This window comes from Lonchura striata, chromosome 15, assembly GCF_046129695.1.
Source record: "Lonchura striata isolate bLonStr1 chromosome 15, bLonStr1.mat, whole genome shotgun sequence".
Taxonomy (NCBI): Eukaryota; Metazoa; Chordata; class Aves; order Passeriformes; family Estrildidae; genus Lonchura; species Lonchura striata.
Window position 1 is genome coordinate 14,610,307 of NC_134617.1, and position 16,077 is coordinate 14,626,383.

The following is a 16,077-nucleotide window of genomic DNA, read 5'->3' on the forward strand; positions in this document are numbered from 1 at the left end:
TGTAGATTTATTAGACAGCTGCACTATTGATGCTTCACACATTCTTTATTTAAAACTCATTGTATGCATTCAGCCTGAATTTTCCTCTGGTTTTGTGTTTTGATTCCTTTTGATATGACTTAGATTAGAAGTGGAAACCCATGAAAAAGTCTTTGTTCAATAAAACCTCAGGTGGCTGATGTTGAGATTTGTATCAGCTGACACTTTGCATGGAATGTTTAATGTGCAACTGCAAAAGAGCTGAGAAAGTAAATACCAAGTTAATTATATAATACCATGGTTACAGTAATATTCTAAATGCATTTAAAAGTCAGTCAGATACTCTGTTACTTGACAATTCTGTTGATGCCTTCCTGGGAATAGTTTATACATTTGAATACTGCATCAGAAGCAGGAGGATCTTCTGAAGAAAAAAAGCATCTTTAAAGTAATACTGAAGGAGTTTATATAATAGTGTTTGTTCTTATGGTACTTGTACTAATTAAGAAAAGACCTTGGAGGATTTGGTCACATCCCTGCATCCTGCCCTGTCTGATCTCAGGGGGCTGTGTGGGATTGTTCATCTGTGTCTCCTCTGAGGAGCAGGACACTTTCTTCTTAGAGTGACAAGAAAGGCTGACAGAAAATTTCTTCTTTAGCAGTTTCTGGGTGTGCAAGGGGCATGTGCCCCTGAAGGGCTGCTGGGAGTGTTTCAGAGCAGGTTATAGTGCCAGTGGCACCACAGCTTGTGTGGACTGAGGAGTGTGACTGTGCCTACCCCCATTTCCAACTTTCCATGTTTAATGCCAGCTCCCAGTGTTGTACCTGTTTAGCAAATATGCATGACATCTTGGATGATATCTCTCAGAAACAGCAGAACCTTGAAAACAGAGCTGAGCATCTCTGGAAAGCACTAAATGAAAGAAATCTATGCTAATTTTAAAGAGCATGTTTGTGTGTTTCATAAACAGACCAGTTACTAAACAGTTATGCTTTGATCAATACTATATTGAAAATCCAAATTTTTGATTTCTATTGAGTGCCATCAGTTGTGCAAAATAGGTCCTATTTATTCATAACCCTGAAGCACTAGTGGGATTTTGAGTCTCTAAATCTGCATAAGGTACTGAAAGTTTTCTTTTTAGCAGGGACCTTTTATGGCAGATGTGAAATACTGGTCTATAGCATAAACTTTGCTCTTGTTCCAAATACTAATTACACAGCTGTGTCTCTGAGAGAAGCCCACAAAGAGATTGCTTTACATACAGTAAATAAAAGCTACTGTATCAATGTTATAAAATTCTGATAGAAGAATGGAATAAGCAGAATGACAATAAAATTTCCAGCTGGAAATAAGTTTAGTGGGGGCAAAAAATATAAAATTACTTCAAGAACTCCATAGGCAGACACAGCCTTCACAGGGAACAGAATTTCTGTGGCTGCTTGGAGGACACTTCAGTGCTGATACTTGAGATTCCTGCTCTGGTAGGTGGATTCAGGCCAGAAAATTGAGATAATTTCTGCTGAGAGGGAGGAGAAAGTAGTAGAAAGAAATTCATAAATCTGTCTCTGCCTAAATCCAACACTGATTTCCCTTGGGGAATTTGAGATGACAATGATGGATGTTGTAGTAGTACAAATTAACTTTGCAGAGTAAGGGACAGGTGGTTATTCAGTGTTTCTACAGACACATGGGACTCTGTGGATGTTACAGTTTGTGCACCCGGAGAGGGAAGTTCAGAGAATCTGTTGGAAAAATACAGGAATAATCAGAATATTAAAACTGGCTTAAATCTGTCACACTTAGAATTATCATTGATAAGTGGAACATAGATTGGTAGGATCAGTTGAGTGTGTTCAAGTAGATTATGGTCTAAAGATATCAGAAGAAAGTTTAGGAGCCCTGAAGAAAGTTAAATTGGGTTTTTCAGAATATGGAAACTTGAAATAGTATGCAGAGCCTTTGAATGTGAATTTTTAACTCTTATGTCATCCTTGTTTGTCGACATGCCTATCAGATTTACCTGTAGATGATTTAAAGAATTATTTTGAAACCTGGTCTCTGATAATTTTTTTTAATTTAGAACTCAGTATTTTAACCAGTAGTAATTTCCCTGCTGTTTTTAGTGATAGAATCACACTCAGACTTGCATAGAAAATTAATTCACTCAGGAAAGGATTTTTTCATAAAATTATGTGTTATGTGGAACAGCCTCATCTGTGCCAGAAGCACTTTATTGTTTCAATTTTAACTTTATCTGCTGAGTGCTATCTTATTTCCTGATCTGTTAAATGTTGTATATGTTTGCAAAAAGTTAAAAATCACTTTTCAGTCCTTGTTCTAATGCTACTGAAGTGGATTGAGGCTTTGGCTTACTGTAGTGCCTGAGCTTTGGGAAGGGCAAATATCTGCTTCTGTTTCCAGTACTGGTCATGTAAGCTATGAACAGCTGAAGACTGAATTCTTAATTCATTGTTGGCAAACTGGAAATGTACATATTAATCCATGTTAACCTTTTTTTTTTTAAAAAAAAATAACAAACTTCTGGAGTTGGTCAACTTCTATTTTGTGTTTAAAGATACAGACAGAATGCTTCTCAACTTCAGCACAGCATGAAGTAATTAAACTGCAATTAGGAATATATTTTCAATATTTCTACTGTGCTGATGTTTAAGAGCAACCATCTGAGCTGCAGGGTGGCCTGGGTGCAGGTCCTGGCATGCTGCTTTGTAAGGCTGGCCCTTAGGATAGAGGTTGGAGTGGTTTAATTTCACCAGTCCAAGAATCAAGGTGCAGCTGTAGGGTAAGGATTCTTCCTTTTAAGAGTTTTTTGACAGATTTTTCTTGTAATTATTTAAAACAATTAGTTCATGATTACACTGTCTTTACAGTGGTAGGGCTTTCTTTGCACTAGATGTAAACCTTTCTTTAATTTCTTTTGGCAGGAGTGAAGTTACAGCTTGGTTGCATTTATCAGTTGCTCTTCTGTAGCCATTACTGATGACTTTTGTAGATTTTAGAGAGGTTTTTTTTCATGAAGTCTGTACTTCTGGGGGAGAGAGTCCTTGAAATTTGGAAACCTGGAAATCAGTCTCCAGAAACTGCAAAGAGTTTGGTGAAGGGAGGCTTGGGAATAGAGGAGGTATCATTACCTTCTATCTGTTGCCTGAGCACTCAGGGAAAAAACATCATTTATAGTGGATGTGTTTTGTGTCTGCTTAAATCATCCTCTATTTCTGGAGAATAAAATTGAATGAATGATTTTTAAATTTCAAATTATGTGTTTTTTAGATTGTTCCATTGTTGAGTTGTGATTTGTAGTCTGTGAGTGTGCCCTTTCATTGACCAGTTTGTGCTCTCAACCTTAATTTACAAATCAAGCCCCTGCTCCTTTCCCAACTGTTCTGCTCCCCAGCTGACACACCATGTTTGACCTACAGATGGTCCTGTCTGCTGCAAATGTCAGCGCTCCCCAGCTCGCTCCTAGGCACTGATTTGAGAAAACACATCTCCCTGTGCTCTGCGTGCTTTCAGAAACCTTAGATGACATGTTCTCAAGGTCATTGAAACATAGGAAAAAGAAATTATCTGTGACAATGAAAAATATGAAAAATAATGGAATATGAAGCTGCTGCCTTTCTCTCTTTCTTTCCCACACAATTTTGATCCACCCTGCTGCTGCAGTAGATTCTAAACAATTTATGCATCCCAGTACATTTTTCTTAGGAGAGAATAAACCTAGAAAGGTACTGATAGTGATGCTTTGCTTGTGGTACACAAAGGGGGATGGCACAGTAACTTCTTCAAGTTGCCTTGATGGCAAGTAAAATTAGATTAAGAAACAGAGCACCAGTGATTTCTTCGAATGTACTTCTCATCTCATGGGTACTCAAATTTCATGAATATGTATAATGTAATGCTGCAAAAAGAGGGCAGCTAAAAATAAGCTTGGTCAGGAGTAAAGGTTAAAATAAATTTAACTGCACATTGTATAAGTAAGAAATAATTTTCTGCAGTGCTGTGGGTTTATCTGTATCCTGCTTAAAAAACTAATCTCTTAAAGTCTGAAGAATGCAGAACATCTTGTACTGCTGACTAGATTTTTATGACTTCATTAAGGGCAGTGCTCAATTGTGTCCATAGTGCATCATTTGAAGCAATTATTGCAAATGAAACTTGGGAGCCTAAAATAGTGCAGGGGATATACTCATTATTGTACTTCAGCTGGAACTGTGGATCTGCAGAGAGGTTGCATTTCTATCCTCCCCTCCTATGCAAGTGTAGAACAGGGAATATGTGAAAGTCAGCACAATAGCCCAGGTGTCAGTGAAGTACTACTTGAAATATTTTGTGTACTGGTGGCTCTATCTTTTATCAAACATCTATCACAGTACCTGTGAAGTGCTGTAAAATGAAATTCAGATGCTGCTGTGCAGTCTCTTCATGCAGTACCTGTTGCTTGAAAAGCAAGGAGCAGCACCTGTTTGAATTAAAGCTGGAGGCAGTTTCCAGCCCAACACAGGTGTTTGTTTGGGTGCTTTAAATAGCCCAGGGATTGCCCAGGATCAGTAGAAGGTAAAATCTCTTTGTTGAAGTTGCAACAGCTTTTAAAGGCTCCTTTGACCTTTCTAGGTTTGTGTATGAATCTGGGATGAGATCTGCAGGAGAATGACTTTATCTGAAGGTATCATAAGCCAGCATTGAGTCTCTTTGAAATACTGTATTCACTCGTGCTGCAGACTAAGCTCTCTTTTACAATCAAGACATAATTTGTGTTTTGTGTTCTTTTTTAATTGGCTATTGCAGTGGAAGCTTATACAAATAAAAAGATAGTTTTATTGTGGTTAAAAGGTATAAAAGAGAGCCAAAGACATCTGTGTTCTGATTGTCTTCATTCTAAGCCCCCTACTCTCAAGAAAGATACTAAGTTTTTTATAACGAGCTTGCTGTGTACAGGTAAGAGAAATATTGAACCTAGATAGGCTTCTATCAAATAGATCAGTAATAGAAGGCTTCACATTAATGAAATTTAGTTTTTAGCATGAAGTTAGTAGAAAATTATACCCTAAAGCTTCACGGTGAAGTAAAGTACTACAAGTGGGTTTTTATGCATATTAGCCTTAAGTGTTAGTGGTGATTTTGAGCCTGAAATTGCCTGCTGAAGTTTTCTTATCCATGTAAGAAGAGTAATTTGTCTCTTAGCCTTGTCAGGGTAAGGTTTGATTATCCCACGATGCTATCAAAACATACCTCAGGAACTGATAGATGGAGATAAACCATCCCACAGTTGATTGGTTAGGGGCATGACACCCCTTTTCATCTGCTCTGGGAAAGGTGGCATTGGGGTGGGTGGGTGATTGCTGCCCTGACTTCTGCCTCCTGCATGACACATTTCTGGCATGGAATTAATACAGCTCCTCCTTCGGTCAGTGCTTGGTTTACTTACTTGCATAATAATGACTTAATAATAATGCAGGGAGATAATCTACAAAGCCTGGGCCTTTTCACTGGTTGGGCTGGTTTAACTCTCACAAAGAGAGTTAGATCCACTTGGAACTATGGTAGTTAAGTTCCTCTGTATATCCTCAGCATATGCAACACTGTGATGAAATTTATTCAAATGTGATTTAAAATTTCAGTCTGGAAAAAGAAGTCTGAGTTGATCAGTTTGTTTTGTGTCTCAGCGGTGTGCTCTGTGCTGTTCATGTGCATGTATAAACACACAGGATTAACATGACCTGTCTGTCAATGCAGGTTGCTGCCTTGAAGTACATACCATCAGTTCTTCATGATGTTGAAATGGTTTTTGACGCCAAGTTACTGAGGTGAGTCACTCTTGAACATTTCCTAGTTGTCAGCAATTAATTCTTATAGATCAGTTTAGGTCCACAAAGCTACACCAGTTCCTACTGATCAAGACAGTGGTGGATCCCTGGATACTTTTGTTACTGGTCTCTTGTCAATATTCATGATACATAAATAAGTCTTAAAAAGTGATAAATGTTTACAAATATGTGCTCTTTTGCTCTTTCTCTCTGTGCTTATTAACATCTGATGAATTCATCTGTATGGTATTTATGACATTTTTCCTTTTCGTGCAGCCAACTACTATATGAATTTTACACTTGCATTCCACCAGTGAAGCTACAGAAGCAGAAAGTGCAGTCCATGAAGGAAATCGTACGCAGCAACCTTTTTAAAAAACAAGGTAAATACAAAATGCCTCCAAGGCTTCAAATAAATGTGTGAAAATTTTCAGTGACTTAGGTGTTGTGCAATTCACATTTGAAATAGAGTGAAACAAATACTGAAAGAGTGTGACTGCCAGGAGCCTGGGCTCTGGCGGGGATTCATCTTTCCACAGGATGGCAAGAGCTGTTCAAAGTGTGATTGCTGGCCTAGAGCAAGGAACAGGTGGAGCTCAGAGGAACAGTTTTGTGTGGTTTTCTTATGTTCTAGTGGTTAGGTGGGTGAGCTATATATCCTTTCAACCCATTTTAAGTTATATATTGGAATAGGAACAGGAAGTGAAACCTTGTGAACACAGATGTTCAATAAGGCCTCTACCTGGGAAGAGGGCAAAAAAAATCTGATTGTGCTGTGGTACACTGAGCTGCAATGCAGCATTTCCACTTAAAGGAACTACAATGCTTCTTGACCTCTATCAGAACTTTGTGTCTTTCTCAGCTCTCAGGAGTGCTAATGATACTGAAATGCCTTTATCACCATAGTGCTCAGTTTTCCTTCATATTATCACAAGTGAATTTTTTGCTGAAGGAGTGAAATTTTGCTGAAGGAATCCTATCAGAGTAGCCTAGTTTTACATAAGTTTCAGCTCAGTGTCAAGTGTTCTGACTCCTCTCCTATGGACTGGATGGTTGCTTCTCTCTCCCCACCTTTTTGCTGTGTAGATAACCTTCAGAACCTCAAAGGCACACGGACTACTCAGATGAGCTCCAATTTCTGACAGCTTGGAGATAATGATTCTAGGAGCTTGACAGTACAACAGTGGGTTGCAAATAGTGATGTGTGTGAGTAGATTGAGAAAGGATTGCTTTGCTCACCTCATTCTGAGCTGGCAGGAGAGTGATGCACTTCTAACTAGCCAGGACAGATAAAAATTACACTTTATTTGCAGACCTGTATTGTATTCCACTGAGACTGAATTGTATATTGTAAGCTTTAACAATAACTAGCTGTGTCTGCTATGTTTTAAGACCATTGTAGATTTCCTAGGAAAAAAAGCCAAGAAAATAATGTAGGTGATTTTTATGCTTAGATTAAATTAAGTAATATTTTAACCTATCTTGATGTTAATATTTCATGGCTAATAGCTGTAATGTTTTATTTTAACTATGTGTAAAAACATAGTTTAAAAAGTTAGTTAGTTCACATAGTATATGTTAGTTCACATATGAACTAACATAGTTCACATTTGCTTTGAATTGGTGAAACACAAATAGCTGCAGCTTAGGTAGCTCCAGACACTGATCCGAACAATTAAGACCAGATTCTAATTAATTTTCAAACACTTCTAGTCCTGCATTCACAGTTTGCTCTGGTAGTTGACTGTATTTCTGTTTTACAAGCAGAGTCTGATACATCATTGCAGTATGAGCTGCCTTTACTGCTGCTGCTTCTAAAATCTGAAGTGCCAGACTTGGTTTTACCTGTGGTGCTTGTGGTGAGCAGAACTTAGACCAGAGAAATATCCTCTCACAAGACTGAAAGACTCTTGGGTGTAAATAAGGAACTCTCCTCAACTCTTGATCTTAGTAGAGTTCAGCTACCCTGTGTTTAATACTGAGAAATTAGGTGTAAGCTATAAACTTTTTTTGGTTAAATAGCTTTTCTTTAAAGAAGCTCGTGTCACTGAAGTACAGCTGTTATTAGTTCACAGATCAGCAGGGATGGTCAGGACAGCAGATCCCAGGCTTGTATAATAAGGAATAAACCCTAATAAATATTCAAAAGGAAAAGAGTTGAGCATACAATAACTGTGTACTTCACAGTTCTATTCATTAGTGTACATCCTACAGCTCCTTTCTTCCATCCACCTGTGTGTTCCAGAAGAGAAAAGAGTTTTGGTTTCCCAAGCATCCTTCATTATACTCTGCTTAGTGTGGTGCTTGCTTCATGTGTTTAACAGGCCTTTCCTTTAGCTGAGGTCTGTTAATGCAAAATACTCTCTAAAGCTTTTACTACTGCAGATAAATAATAATAATAGATTGCTGGTTGCTTGTAAATGCAGCTTGTCTGATGTCTTGAAATAAATAGCTGGTCTATCATGGGATATGTCTACCTCAGGATGCATTGTGAATTTTAAAAAGAGGACGCAGTTTCTGATTCTGTATTTTTTAGGTAATAATGAATAAGAAATTTTGCTAGGAGGATTTCTAATTCTGGGGACCTTTTATAAAACCAATAAATGGTGGGTTTTGCATAATGCTGACCAGATAATTAATACATTTTAATTTTTCCCTGACAGGTAGTTAGTGGATTCATTTAGTCTTAAATTTGTAGATGAAAAAATTAATTGCCCAAAAGCTCTCCACTATTTTTTGCTAACATCAAACACTTGACAGCAGAACCAAGCTGAAAGCATGAAGGCAGCATATCACACTTGACTGATTGATTTGCCAGCCCTGCTGTTTCACATGTATCCTGTATATCTGTGTGTTGTGATCCAAACTTGTAATTGGCAGTTAAAGTGCACCCAATACATAGTATGTAAAAATTAACTGCTTGTTCATGTGCTTGTGGGGATGTGCTTTATGTGCAAGATCTACCTTAAAATGTTTTTACTGTGATACTTAATACTTAGATTAATAATTGATAATACTTGGTGTATAATTATATAATAATACTTAGCTGTGTTCTTTTTAGAGGACTCTCTGGAAATTGATTTTTTTTTAAATTTATTAGTTTAAAATAAGAGAAGTCCTCTGAAGAAGCACTTGCCCAAAACAGAAAAATCAACTTGCTCTCATTTAAAAATAAAACTAAAGTATACCCTGTTTGTTTTAGCTTAATCATGATATATTGTTTTTGCAATATCATGACTTATGTAATGATAGTACTAACAAGCAGTTAACTAGAAAATATTCATTTAAGCATTTTGTATGTCAGTAGTTTGATGAAGTGACAGAATAAAACAGCTCCTTGTTGGTAATGTAGGATTTAGAATTGTCATTATTTTAGAATTTAAAATGCCTGAAACTGACAAATTTCTTTTTTTATTTTATTTTTCCTTAATGGAGTAGCAGACACACCTGTACACCATCATTGGTGCAACCTGGTCAGGGCCAAATAGACTCTTGCAAATATATTTTCTATTTCCTGAGATGATTCCATGAAGTTGTCATTCCTGTAACACAGAATGGCAAGCTAAGAATGCTCCTATTGCCTCAGTGGTGTCACCCAAGTATCTTTTAGGGTATTTAATGTTGGAGTTTCTCTGTTTGGTAATGATCTTTACTCCTTTCCTCTCACCCAGCAGCCACTACATTACTAATGGCAGAAAATCATCCTTTACATAATTACAGGGTGGTTTTTTTTAAATATAAATGTTATTTTTGATTATTTGCATTTATGTTTTGTTTTTAACCTTAGCATTGTAATTACCATAGGGGCAGTATATTACGTATTGGGTGATATACTATATATATATATATATATATATATATATACACACACACACATATATATATATATAGTATCTCTCTATATCTATAGTATATATAATATCATAGTCCACACCATGTTTAAGTGCAGGCACTGAAGAATGTGAAAAGATCAATTCAAAATTAAGTATCAATATCATAATATAATAGATAATGTAATATTATTACATTATTATTAAATCCATTATTATATAATACATAATATTATAGTGGTATGAAAACATTTCTGTGCCGTGCTGTTGTAAATAGCAAACAAATCTTCTTTTATTTACATTGCCATGGCTTAAAATAGAAAATTCTAAAGGTGCTTTTTTTACTGTACATTAAATCCAATTGATTTTCAAATTAATTGGGTGGAGAACCAAGTGTGTGTGGGGTGTAGACACTGCCTGATTCATTACTGCACTCAATGAGCTGGAAGGTCATTAACAAGAATGAAAGCACATGTAGGCTATCTCAGAATAGGATGCAGCATGATAATTAAGGTAAGATTGCCAACAGTATCATTAACTAAAGTTCACATTTATCTAGAACAGGTAGTACATTTTTTCTGCCATGAATATGGAATATATTTAACTACACTGCTAATTACAGCGAAGTCTATTAATTTGCGTATGTTTCAGATTGTCCATTTTTCCTCCAGACTTTAGTCTCTTTCCAGGTAGTTCATTGCAGTTGTTCAATTAATTTACCTCCATTCCCAAAGGTATTATCTTTATAATTCAATTGGATTGCACATACTGGCATTTTTATTCTTTGACCCACTGATATGCACAGCATTTTCTAAAGAAGCAGACTTGTGGAAAACGTAGGAAAATGTTTCAGAAAAAAAATTTAGAAGTCAGTGAAATTTGCCTTTATTAAATAAGTCACACATGAGCCTGAAATTGGAAACCTTGAGGGTAAACTGAATTTATTGCTAAGTATTCCCAGGCATTCAAAATTTCCACTGTAGACTCGTGGAGTGCTTTCATCAGATAGGAAATGATCCCGTGCACCTCTGCTGTAATTGATCTTCAAAGGCCTTGCAGCACTAAAGCACTTTTAGAAGCCTTTAAATTACATTTCTCTTTTTTGTAGAGGCATTGATTTCTTGTTCCCACTCTGTAACTATAACACAACTCGGAGAGGTTATGGGGGTGCAGGTGTTTGAGGGGCTGAGTGCAGGATGATGGATGCTTTCCACTGCTTGTGCACTTCCACCGTGGCATTTAGGAATGTTCTAACAGGATGTGTGAGCAGACACTTATGCAGCCTTGTCTTTGGAAAAGATTAAGTCTTTTTTGGTCAGAGGACAAGAAATCTGCTTAATTTTTGACACTTTGCTTTTAGATTTCTTGATATTTTATTATTTTAAAATATCAAAGTGGCAGAAATGGTTGCCTTGTCTCATATAAACACCTCTAATGGGATTTTAGAGTCTCTTTTATAATGTAAGAAACTGTCTCCTGTCATGTCTGTCACTCTGTTTAGTAGGATGTAATGGATTATTCTCTCACTGTTGTGAAGAGATATTGTTAGAATTGTTTAATTTCTACATAAAACTACTTTTTCATTTGTTTATTTTTAAGAAACTTATTGCCAAAATTCTCCCACCATTTTTCTGCTTCTGAGAAAATAACAAATTAAGATATAGCTGTTCATAAATCTCATGGAGTTTTTATTGTAGTTAGTGCTGCTGAATTTACAGTATTTGGAGCTAGATGTTTATTCTAAGCTGGGCCTGGAATATTTACTGACATTATGCTGAAACTTGTAAATGAACAGCCTTGAGAGAACTGGCTTTTATTGTGAGAAATGAATATAAAGTGCTTCAACAGACGATGGAATGTGTATGTTTGATAGTGGTGCTTTGGACATTGCATTCCCTCGTGGGCCAGTCCTGCAAGGGGGTTTGTGCTGCAGCAGAACTGAGATCACCCCAAAAGCAGCAGCTCTAAGTAGGGCACACAGATGGTCACTGGCAGGGTGGGACTTGGGTTTGTCTTGGCTGGAGATGCTGGCCCTGTGCTCGCTGTGGCTGCAGACACGCTGCTGCATGTTCAGCATATGCAAACCACTTGCTGATTTTGGAAGAACAGCAGCAAGAGACATATGTTAGCACCAGGGGTTAATTTGCCAGATGCCAGAAGAAATGCTGAGACTGTAGCATTTTTTTTTTCTTCATTGAAGAATTCTTTCTATTCTTTTACTGTTTAAACAAGAGAAGTATTGAACACACCCCTAATCGCACTGATTTCCTAACACTCATGTGCATTACTGAGTTTTACCTGTGAAATACTTGGTTTCATTTCACAAATTGAGTATTTTTGCTAGTTTGTGCTGATATAGTTATCATTTTTAGCTTCAGGATTATTAAGAAAAATGTTAAAAAAAAAAGCAGGAAGAGTGATTTCTGGTTAAGCATCTTTCAGTTTAATTATTATGGTTTTTAATTATTATGGTTTTTAATTATTATGATTGAGTTACAGATATTGATTTTTACAATTATGATCTTACAACCTGGTTCCTACTGAAAACAGTTCCTAAATTTTTGGGGTTTTGTGAGGGTTTTCTGTGATTTTTTTGCCCCTTCCATGTGTTCAACACAACTTTGAAGCATTTTTAAAATACTTGAACTTGGAGATTGTTCATGCATGTGACTCAGTTGTTTTTAGCTACTGGGAAAAAGTGGAAATTGGTCACTGTTCATATATTCCTTTATAACCTTCCTTTAAAGGTTCTGTATAGAAACCCAGTCTATCCTGTAGATTCAGGCTTGAATTTTGCATGTGGCTTCTTTATTTATTGTAGTGTTTTTCGGGGTACATTACCTCTAAAACATTACTTCAAGTCATATATTTCAAGCATTCATCTTTTGCCACTTCTATTGCTGCAATATTTGATATAAATGAGTATGGCATAAACACATCTGTAGGTATCTGTAGGCACACATTTGTGATGAACATATGCAGATTAAAGCCATTACTTGTGTTTATGGAGGAGTAGGAGACATGCTTGATGTTGCAACTGATAACTTTTTGTTAGACTTGACCCATTATGGCATTTTTGTAGTTACATTTTAATAAAATCTTGTTATTTGGCGGGAAATCAAGTTAGGTAAATGCATTTTAATAAAAAACTTCTAAATGTGTGTGCAACATGTGGTTTATAATTACTTCAAACAGAAAAGAGATCAAAAATGTATTAAAGCACTTGATACTGACACATATTGGGTGTCAGTAAAATGAAATGAGGAAATGTGAACATTCACAGAATCATAGGATGGCCTGGGTTGGAAGGGATGTAAGAGATGTGATTGTGCCAGAGAGGATGTGCTGACAGGGCTGTGTTGCAGCCTGCAATGACTGCAAGCTGGAAAAGGCACCAGGGGCTGGGGATGCTGCCTTGGCTGCAGCAGGGCTGTGCTGGAAGTTCTGGCTGCCCTGCAGTGCCGGGCATTCCTCAGCCCTCACAAGTGGGGACACTGGGGCGCACACCTGGAAGCTGAGGTGGAGCCTTGTGCAGCTGCTCCTGGGTCAGTGCTGTGCTGGGCTGCTGGTGCTGAACGTGTTCTGTGTCCTGTGTGCTGCTCTCACAGCACCCCTGTGTTTCTCCTTCCTTCATGTTCCTATTAGAGTCCAGGACACAAAGAGAATTTGCATCTTGCAGCGCTGTCAGAATTTGTAGGTGACCTGCGGTACCTTTCTTTCTCTGGCTCTTATCTAAGCTGTGAAATTTTAATTAAGATTCAACAATATACCATTTTAAAATCATTATTCTTGGGCTCCCCAGTAAACCAAAGAGTTAAATTGCAAATAACAAAGAGGGAAGACTTTTAACAGGAAGATTGCTGCAGTTGTGAACAGATGTCCTTTGTGAAGAAGCACAATGCTTTAATTGAGCACTGGCTGCCATCAGAGGTCTCACCTCATTGAAAGAATGTTGTTCACTGGCTTTATTTTTAAGGCTTTGTTCTAAATCTGTATTCAGATGACACCTATGTCCTTATTAAATTGGCATGCCAGTTTTTAAGTGGGCATGAAGCCATTCTAACAGATGGATACGACTACAGGCATGCCAGGGAATCAAGAGAAGTGTTTCCTAAGGGACACAAAAGTGGTGTTAAATCTTTATTACCATTTTGGCTGCGCATATGAGGCAGTCAGGAATGAAACCCGTCTGTGATTTTTGCTGAAGGAGATCCAAATGTCTTTTTTAATGACATGATTGTGTTAATGACTTAGGAGTTTGAATTTCATTTATCTGGTATATAAGAAATCATTACCTATCTTCCAGAGGGAATAAGGTGAATAGAAAGGTTAAAAATCCCAACTGAAACCCAAAATAGAAAACACATAACTGCTTAATCTTGGACAACAATGGATCTACCTCTCCTTATGCAGGAAGGTGCTGCCAGGGAACCTCTCCAAGAAGTGTGTTGGAATTTGGGATTGATGAATATGCATAATACTAAATCTTTTGACAGACCTTGATGAAGGAAATGCAAGATGCTCAAACTGTATGTTGATGTTTTATGTGTTCAAATAAAAGTTGGGGCAGCTAGAATGAAAACAATCAAACAGTTGGGCTTTTTCATGCTTTTGAATATTAAAGAATAGATTGTTGGCAATGTTCTTACATTATTTATCAAGCAGAAAAGAAAGCAGCTAGTATTTAAATAGGCATCTGCCCCTCTCCATGTCTCTCCCTTGTCTGTCTAGAGCTTTCTTGGGGCATGGAAGAAGGTGTGAGAATGTGAATTGTTTCATTACAGACTAAGATTTGTTTAGGTTGGAAAAGGCCCTGAAGAATGAGTCTAACTGTAAACCTAACCCTGCCAAGTCTGCCACTAAACTATGTCCCCACATCCACCCATCTTTTAAATCTCCTCGTGGTGGTGACTCCATCAGTGCCGTGGGCAGCCTGGGCCAGGACTGGACAAGCCCTGAGTTTCTGCTACTTGGGAGAGCAGCATCCTCTCTACACTCTCAGGAAGCTGTGGAGGAAGAAGTTCCCCCTGAGCCTCCTTTTCTCCTGGCTGAGCCCCCAGCTCCCTCAGGCCCTCCCCATCAGACTGAGCTCCAGCCCCTTCCCCAGCTCTGTTCCCTTCTCTGGCCTCCTCCCTCAGTGCCTTTCTTGCCTGAGAGCCCCAGAACTGGGCAGAGCCCTCAAGGTGTGCCTGGGCAGCGCCCAGCACAGGGCACAGCCCCTGCCCTGCTGCCAACCATGGCTGGGACAGGCCGGGTGCCCCCTGGCCCACCTGGGCACACCTGAGCCACGTTCAGCTGCTGCCAGCAGCACCCCAGCTCCCTCCTGCCTGTGGAGCAGCCCCTGGCACTTCACCCTGGAGCAGCTCTCCCTGCTGGCCGTGGCTCACCCACCCAGGCTGGCAGGTCTGCCTGCAGAGCCCTCCTGCCCAGCCCAGTGCCATCTGCAGCCTTGCTCGGGGAGCACCCAGTGATGAGCCTAAACCATCAACTACAACATAAAGTTTTACTTTAGCTATTTGTTCAATTACAGTCTTCCACAATTTCCCTATATTTTTTTCTCCTTTTCCCAGGTCAGAATTGCGGATGTTTAAATAAGCATTTGGTTAATTTTCTTTACCTAACTTGCGCAATGATACCTTACTATTATCATCAGAAATTTATATACTGCTGCAATAAACTTTTCTTTGTCCCAAGATAGTACAAGAATTTCATATTTTATGTGATGTCCTAGTGAAACAGTTTTAGCTGGGTTTTCAAAGATACAAGGAAGCAACTACAGGTTCATATTTACTTTAGTCCACCTGCAGGCTCAGGCTAAGATCAGGCCTACCTTGCTACAAACATTGTTTTTTTCCAGTTGCTTTGATTGTATGTATTTTTCAGAATACCTTTGAAGTTCATCCTCATATGGGATGATTTTAACTGGTAGGGGTCTTCTAAAACCTAATTAGTTTTTTCTTTTCTTCTATTTATGAACTATGTCCTTGAAGTGCATTACAAAATTAAATAATTCTCCAGTATGATCAACAAGCTGAGTTTATCTTGCAACCAGTCAAAAAAAAAAACTAGACATAAAGCATTCACATTAACCAAACTAATTAACAAAAAAATTAATTTTCTTACTAAAATCTATCGATCCTTTTCATGTTAGTATTAATGGAAAGTTTGACCTTTTTTTAAAAAGAAATAATATAGCTAAGAAGAGTTAAACAACCTTTGAATTTCCATGCAGGTTAACACATCAACATTGTTCACATCTGGAAGTGCCCTGTAAATAATTTGTCAGCTGCATATGTTAGGAGATTCTGTATGTATCAAATATGGACCCAATCTTAATTTATATTGCCATGTACAACTGGGATTACTGAAGCTTGCAGAGCAATTAGCTCTAAAAACTAGAGGAGGAGGAAACCAATTGTACCTTCTGCCTCAGCTGTTCTCT

General features: G+C 37.9%; 1 protein-coding gene across 1 annotated transcript in view; it reads left to right on the forward strand.

The window, feature by feature from the left end:
* Positions 1-16,077, forward strand: part of DOCK2 (dedicator of cytokinesis 2) — a 158,551-nt gene that overhangs the window by 34,938 nt on the left and 107,536 nt on the right. Inside the window, exons 24-25 of the mRNA XM_021531902.2 lie at positions 5,735-5,805; positions 6,082-6,188. Coding sequence (XP_021387577.2) covers positions 5,735-5,805; positions 6,082-6,188 — 178 coding nt within the window. The remainder of the gene's footprint in view (positions 1-5,734; positions 5,806-6,081; positions 6,189-16,077) is intronic.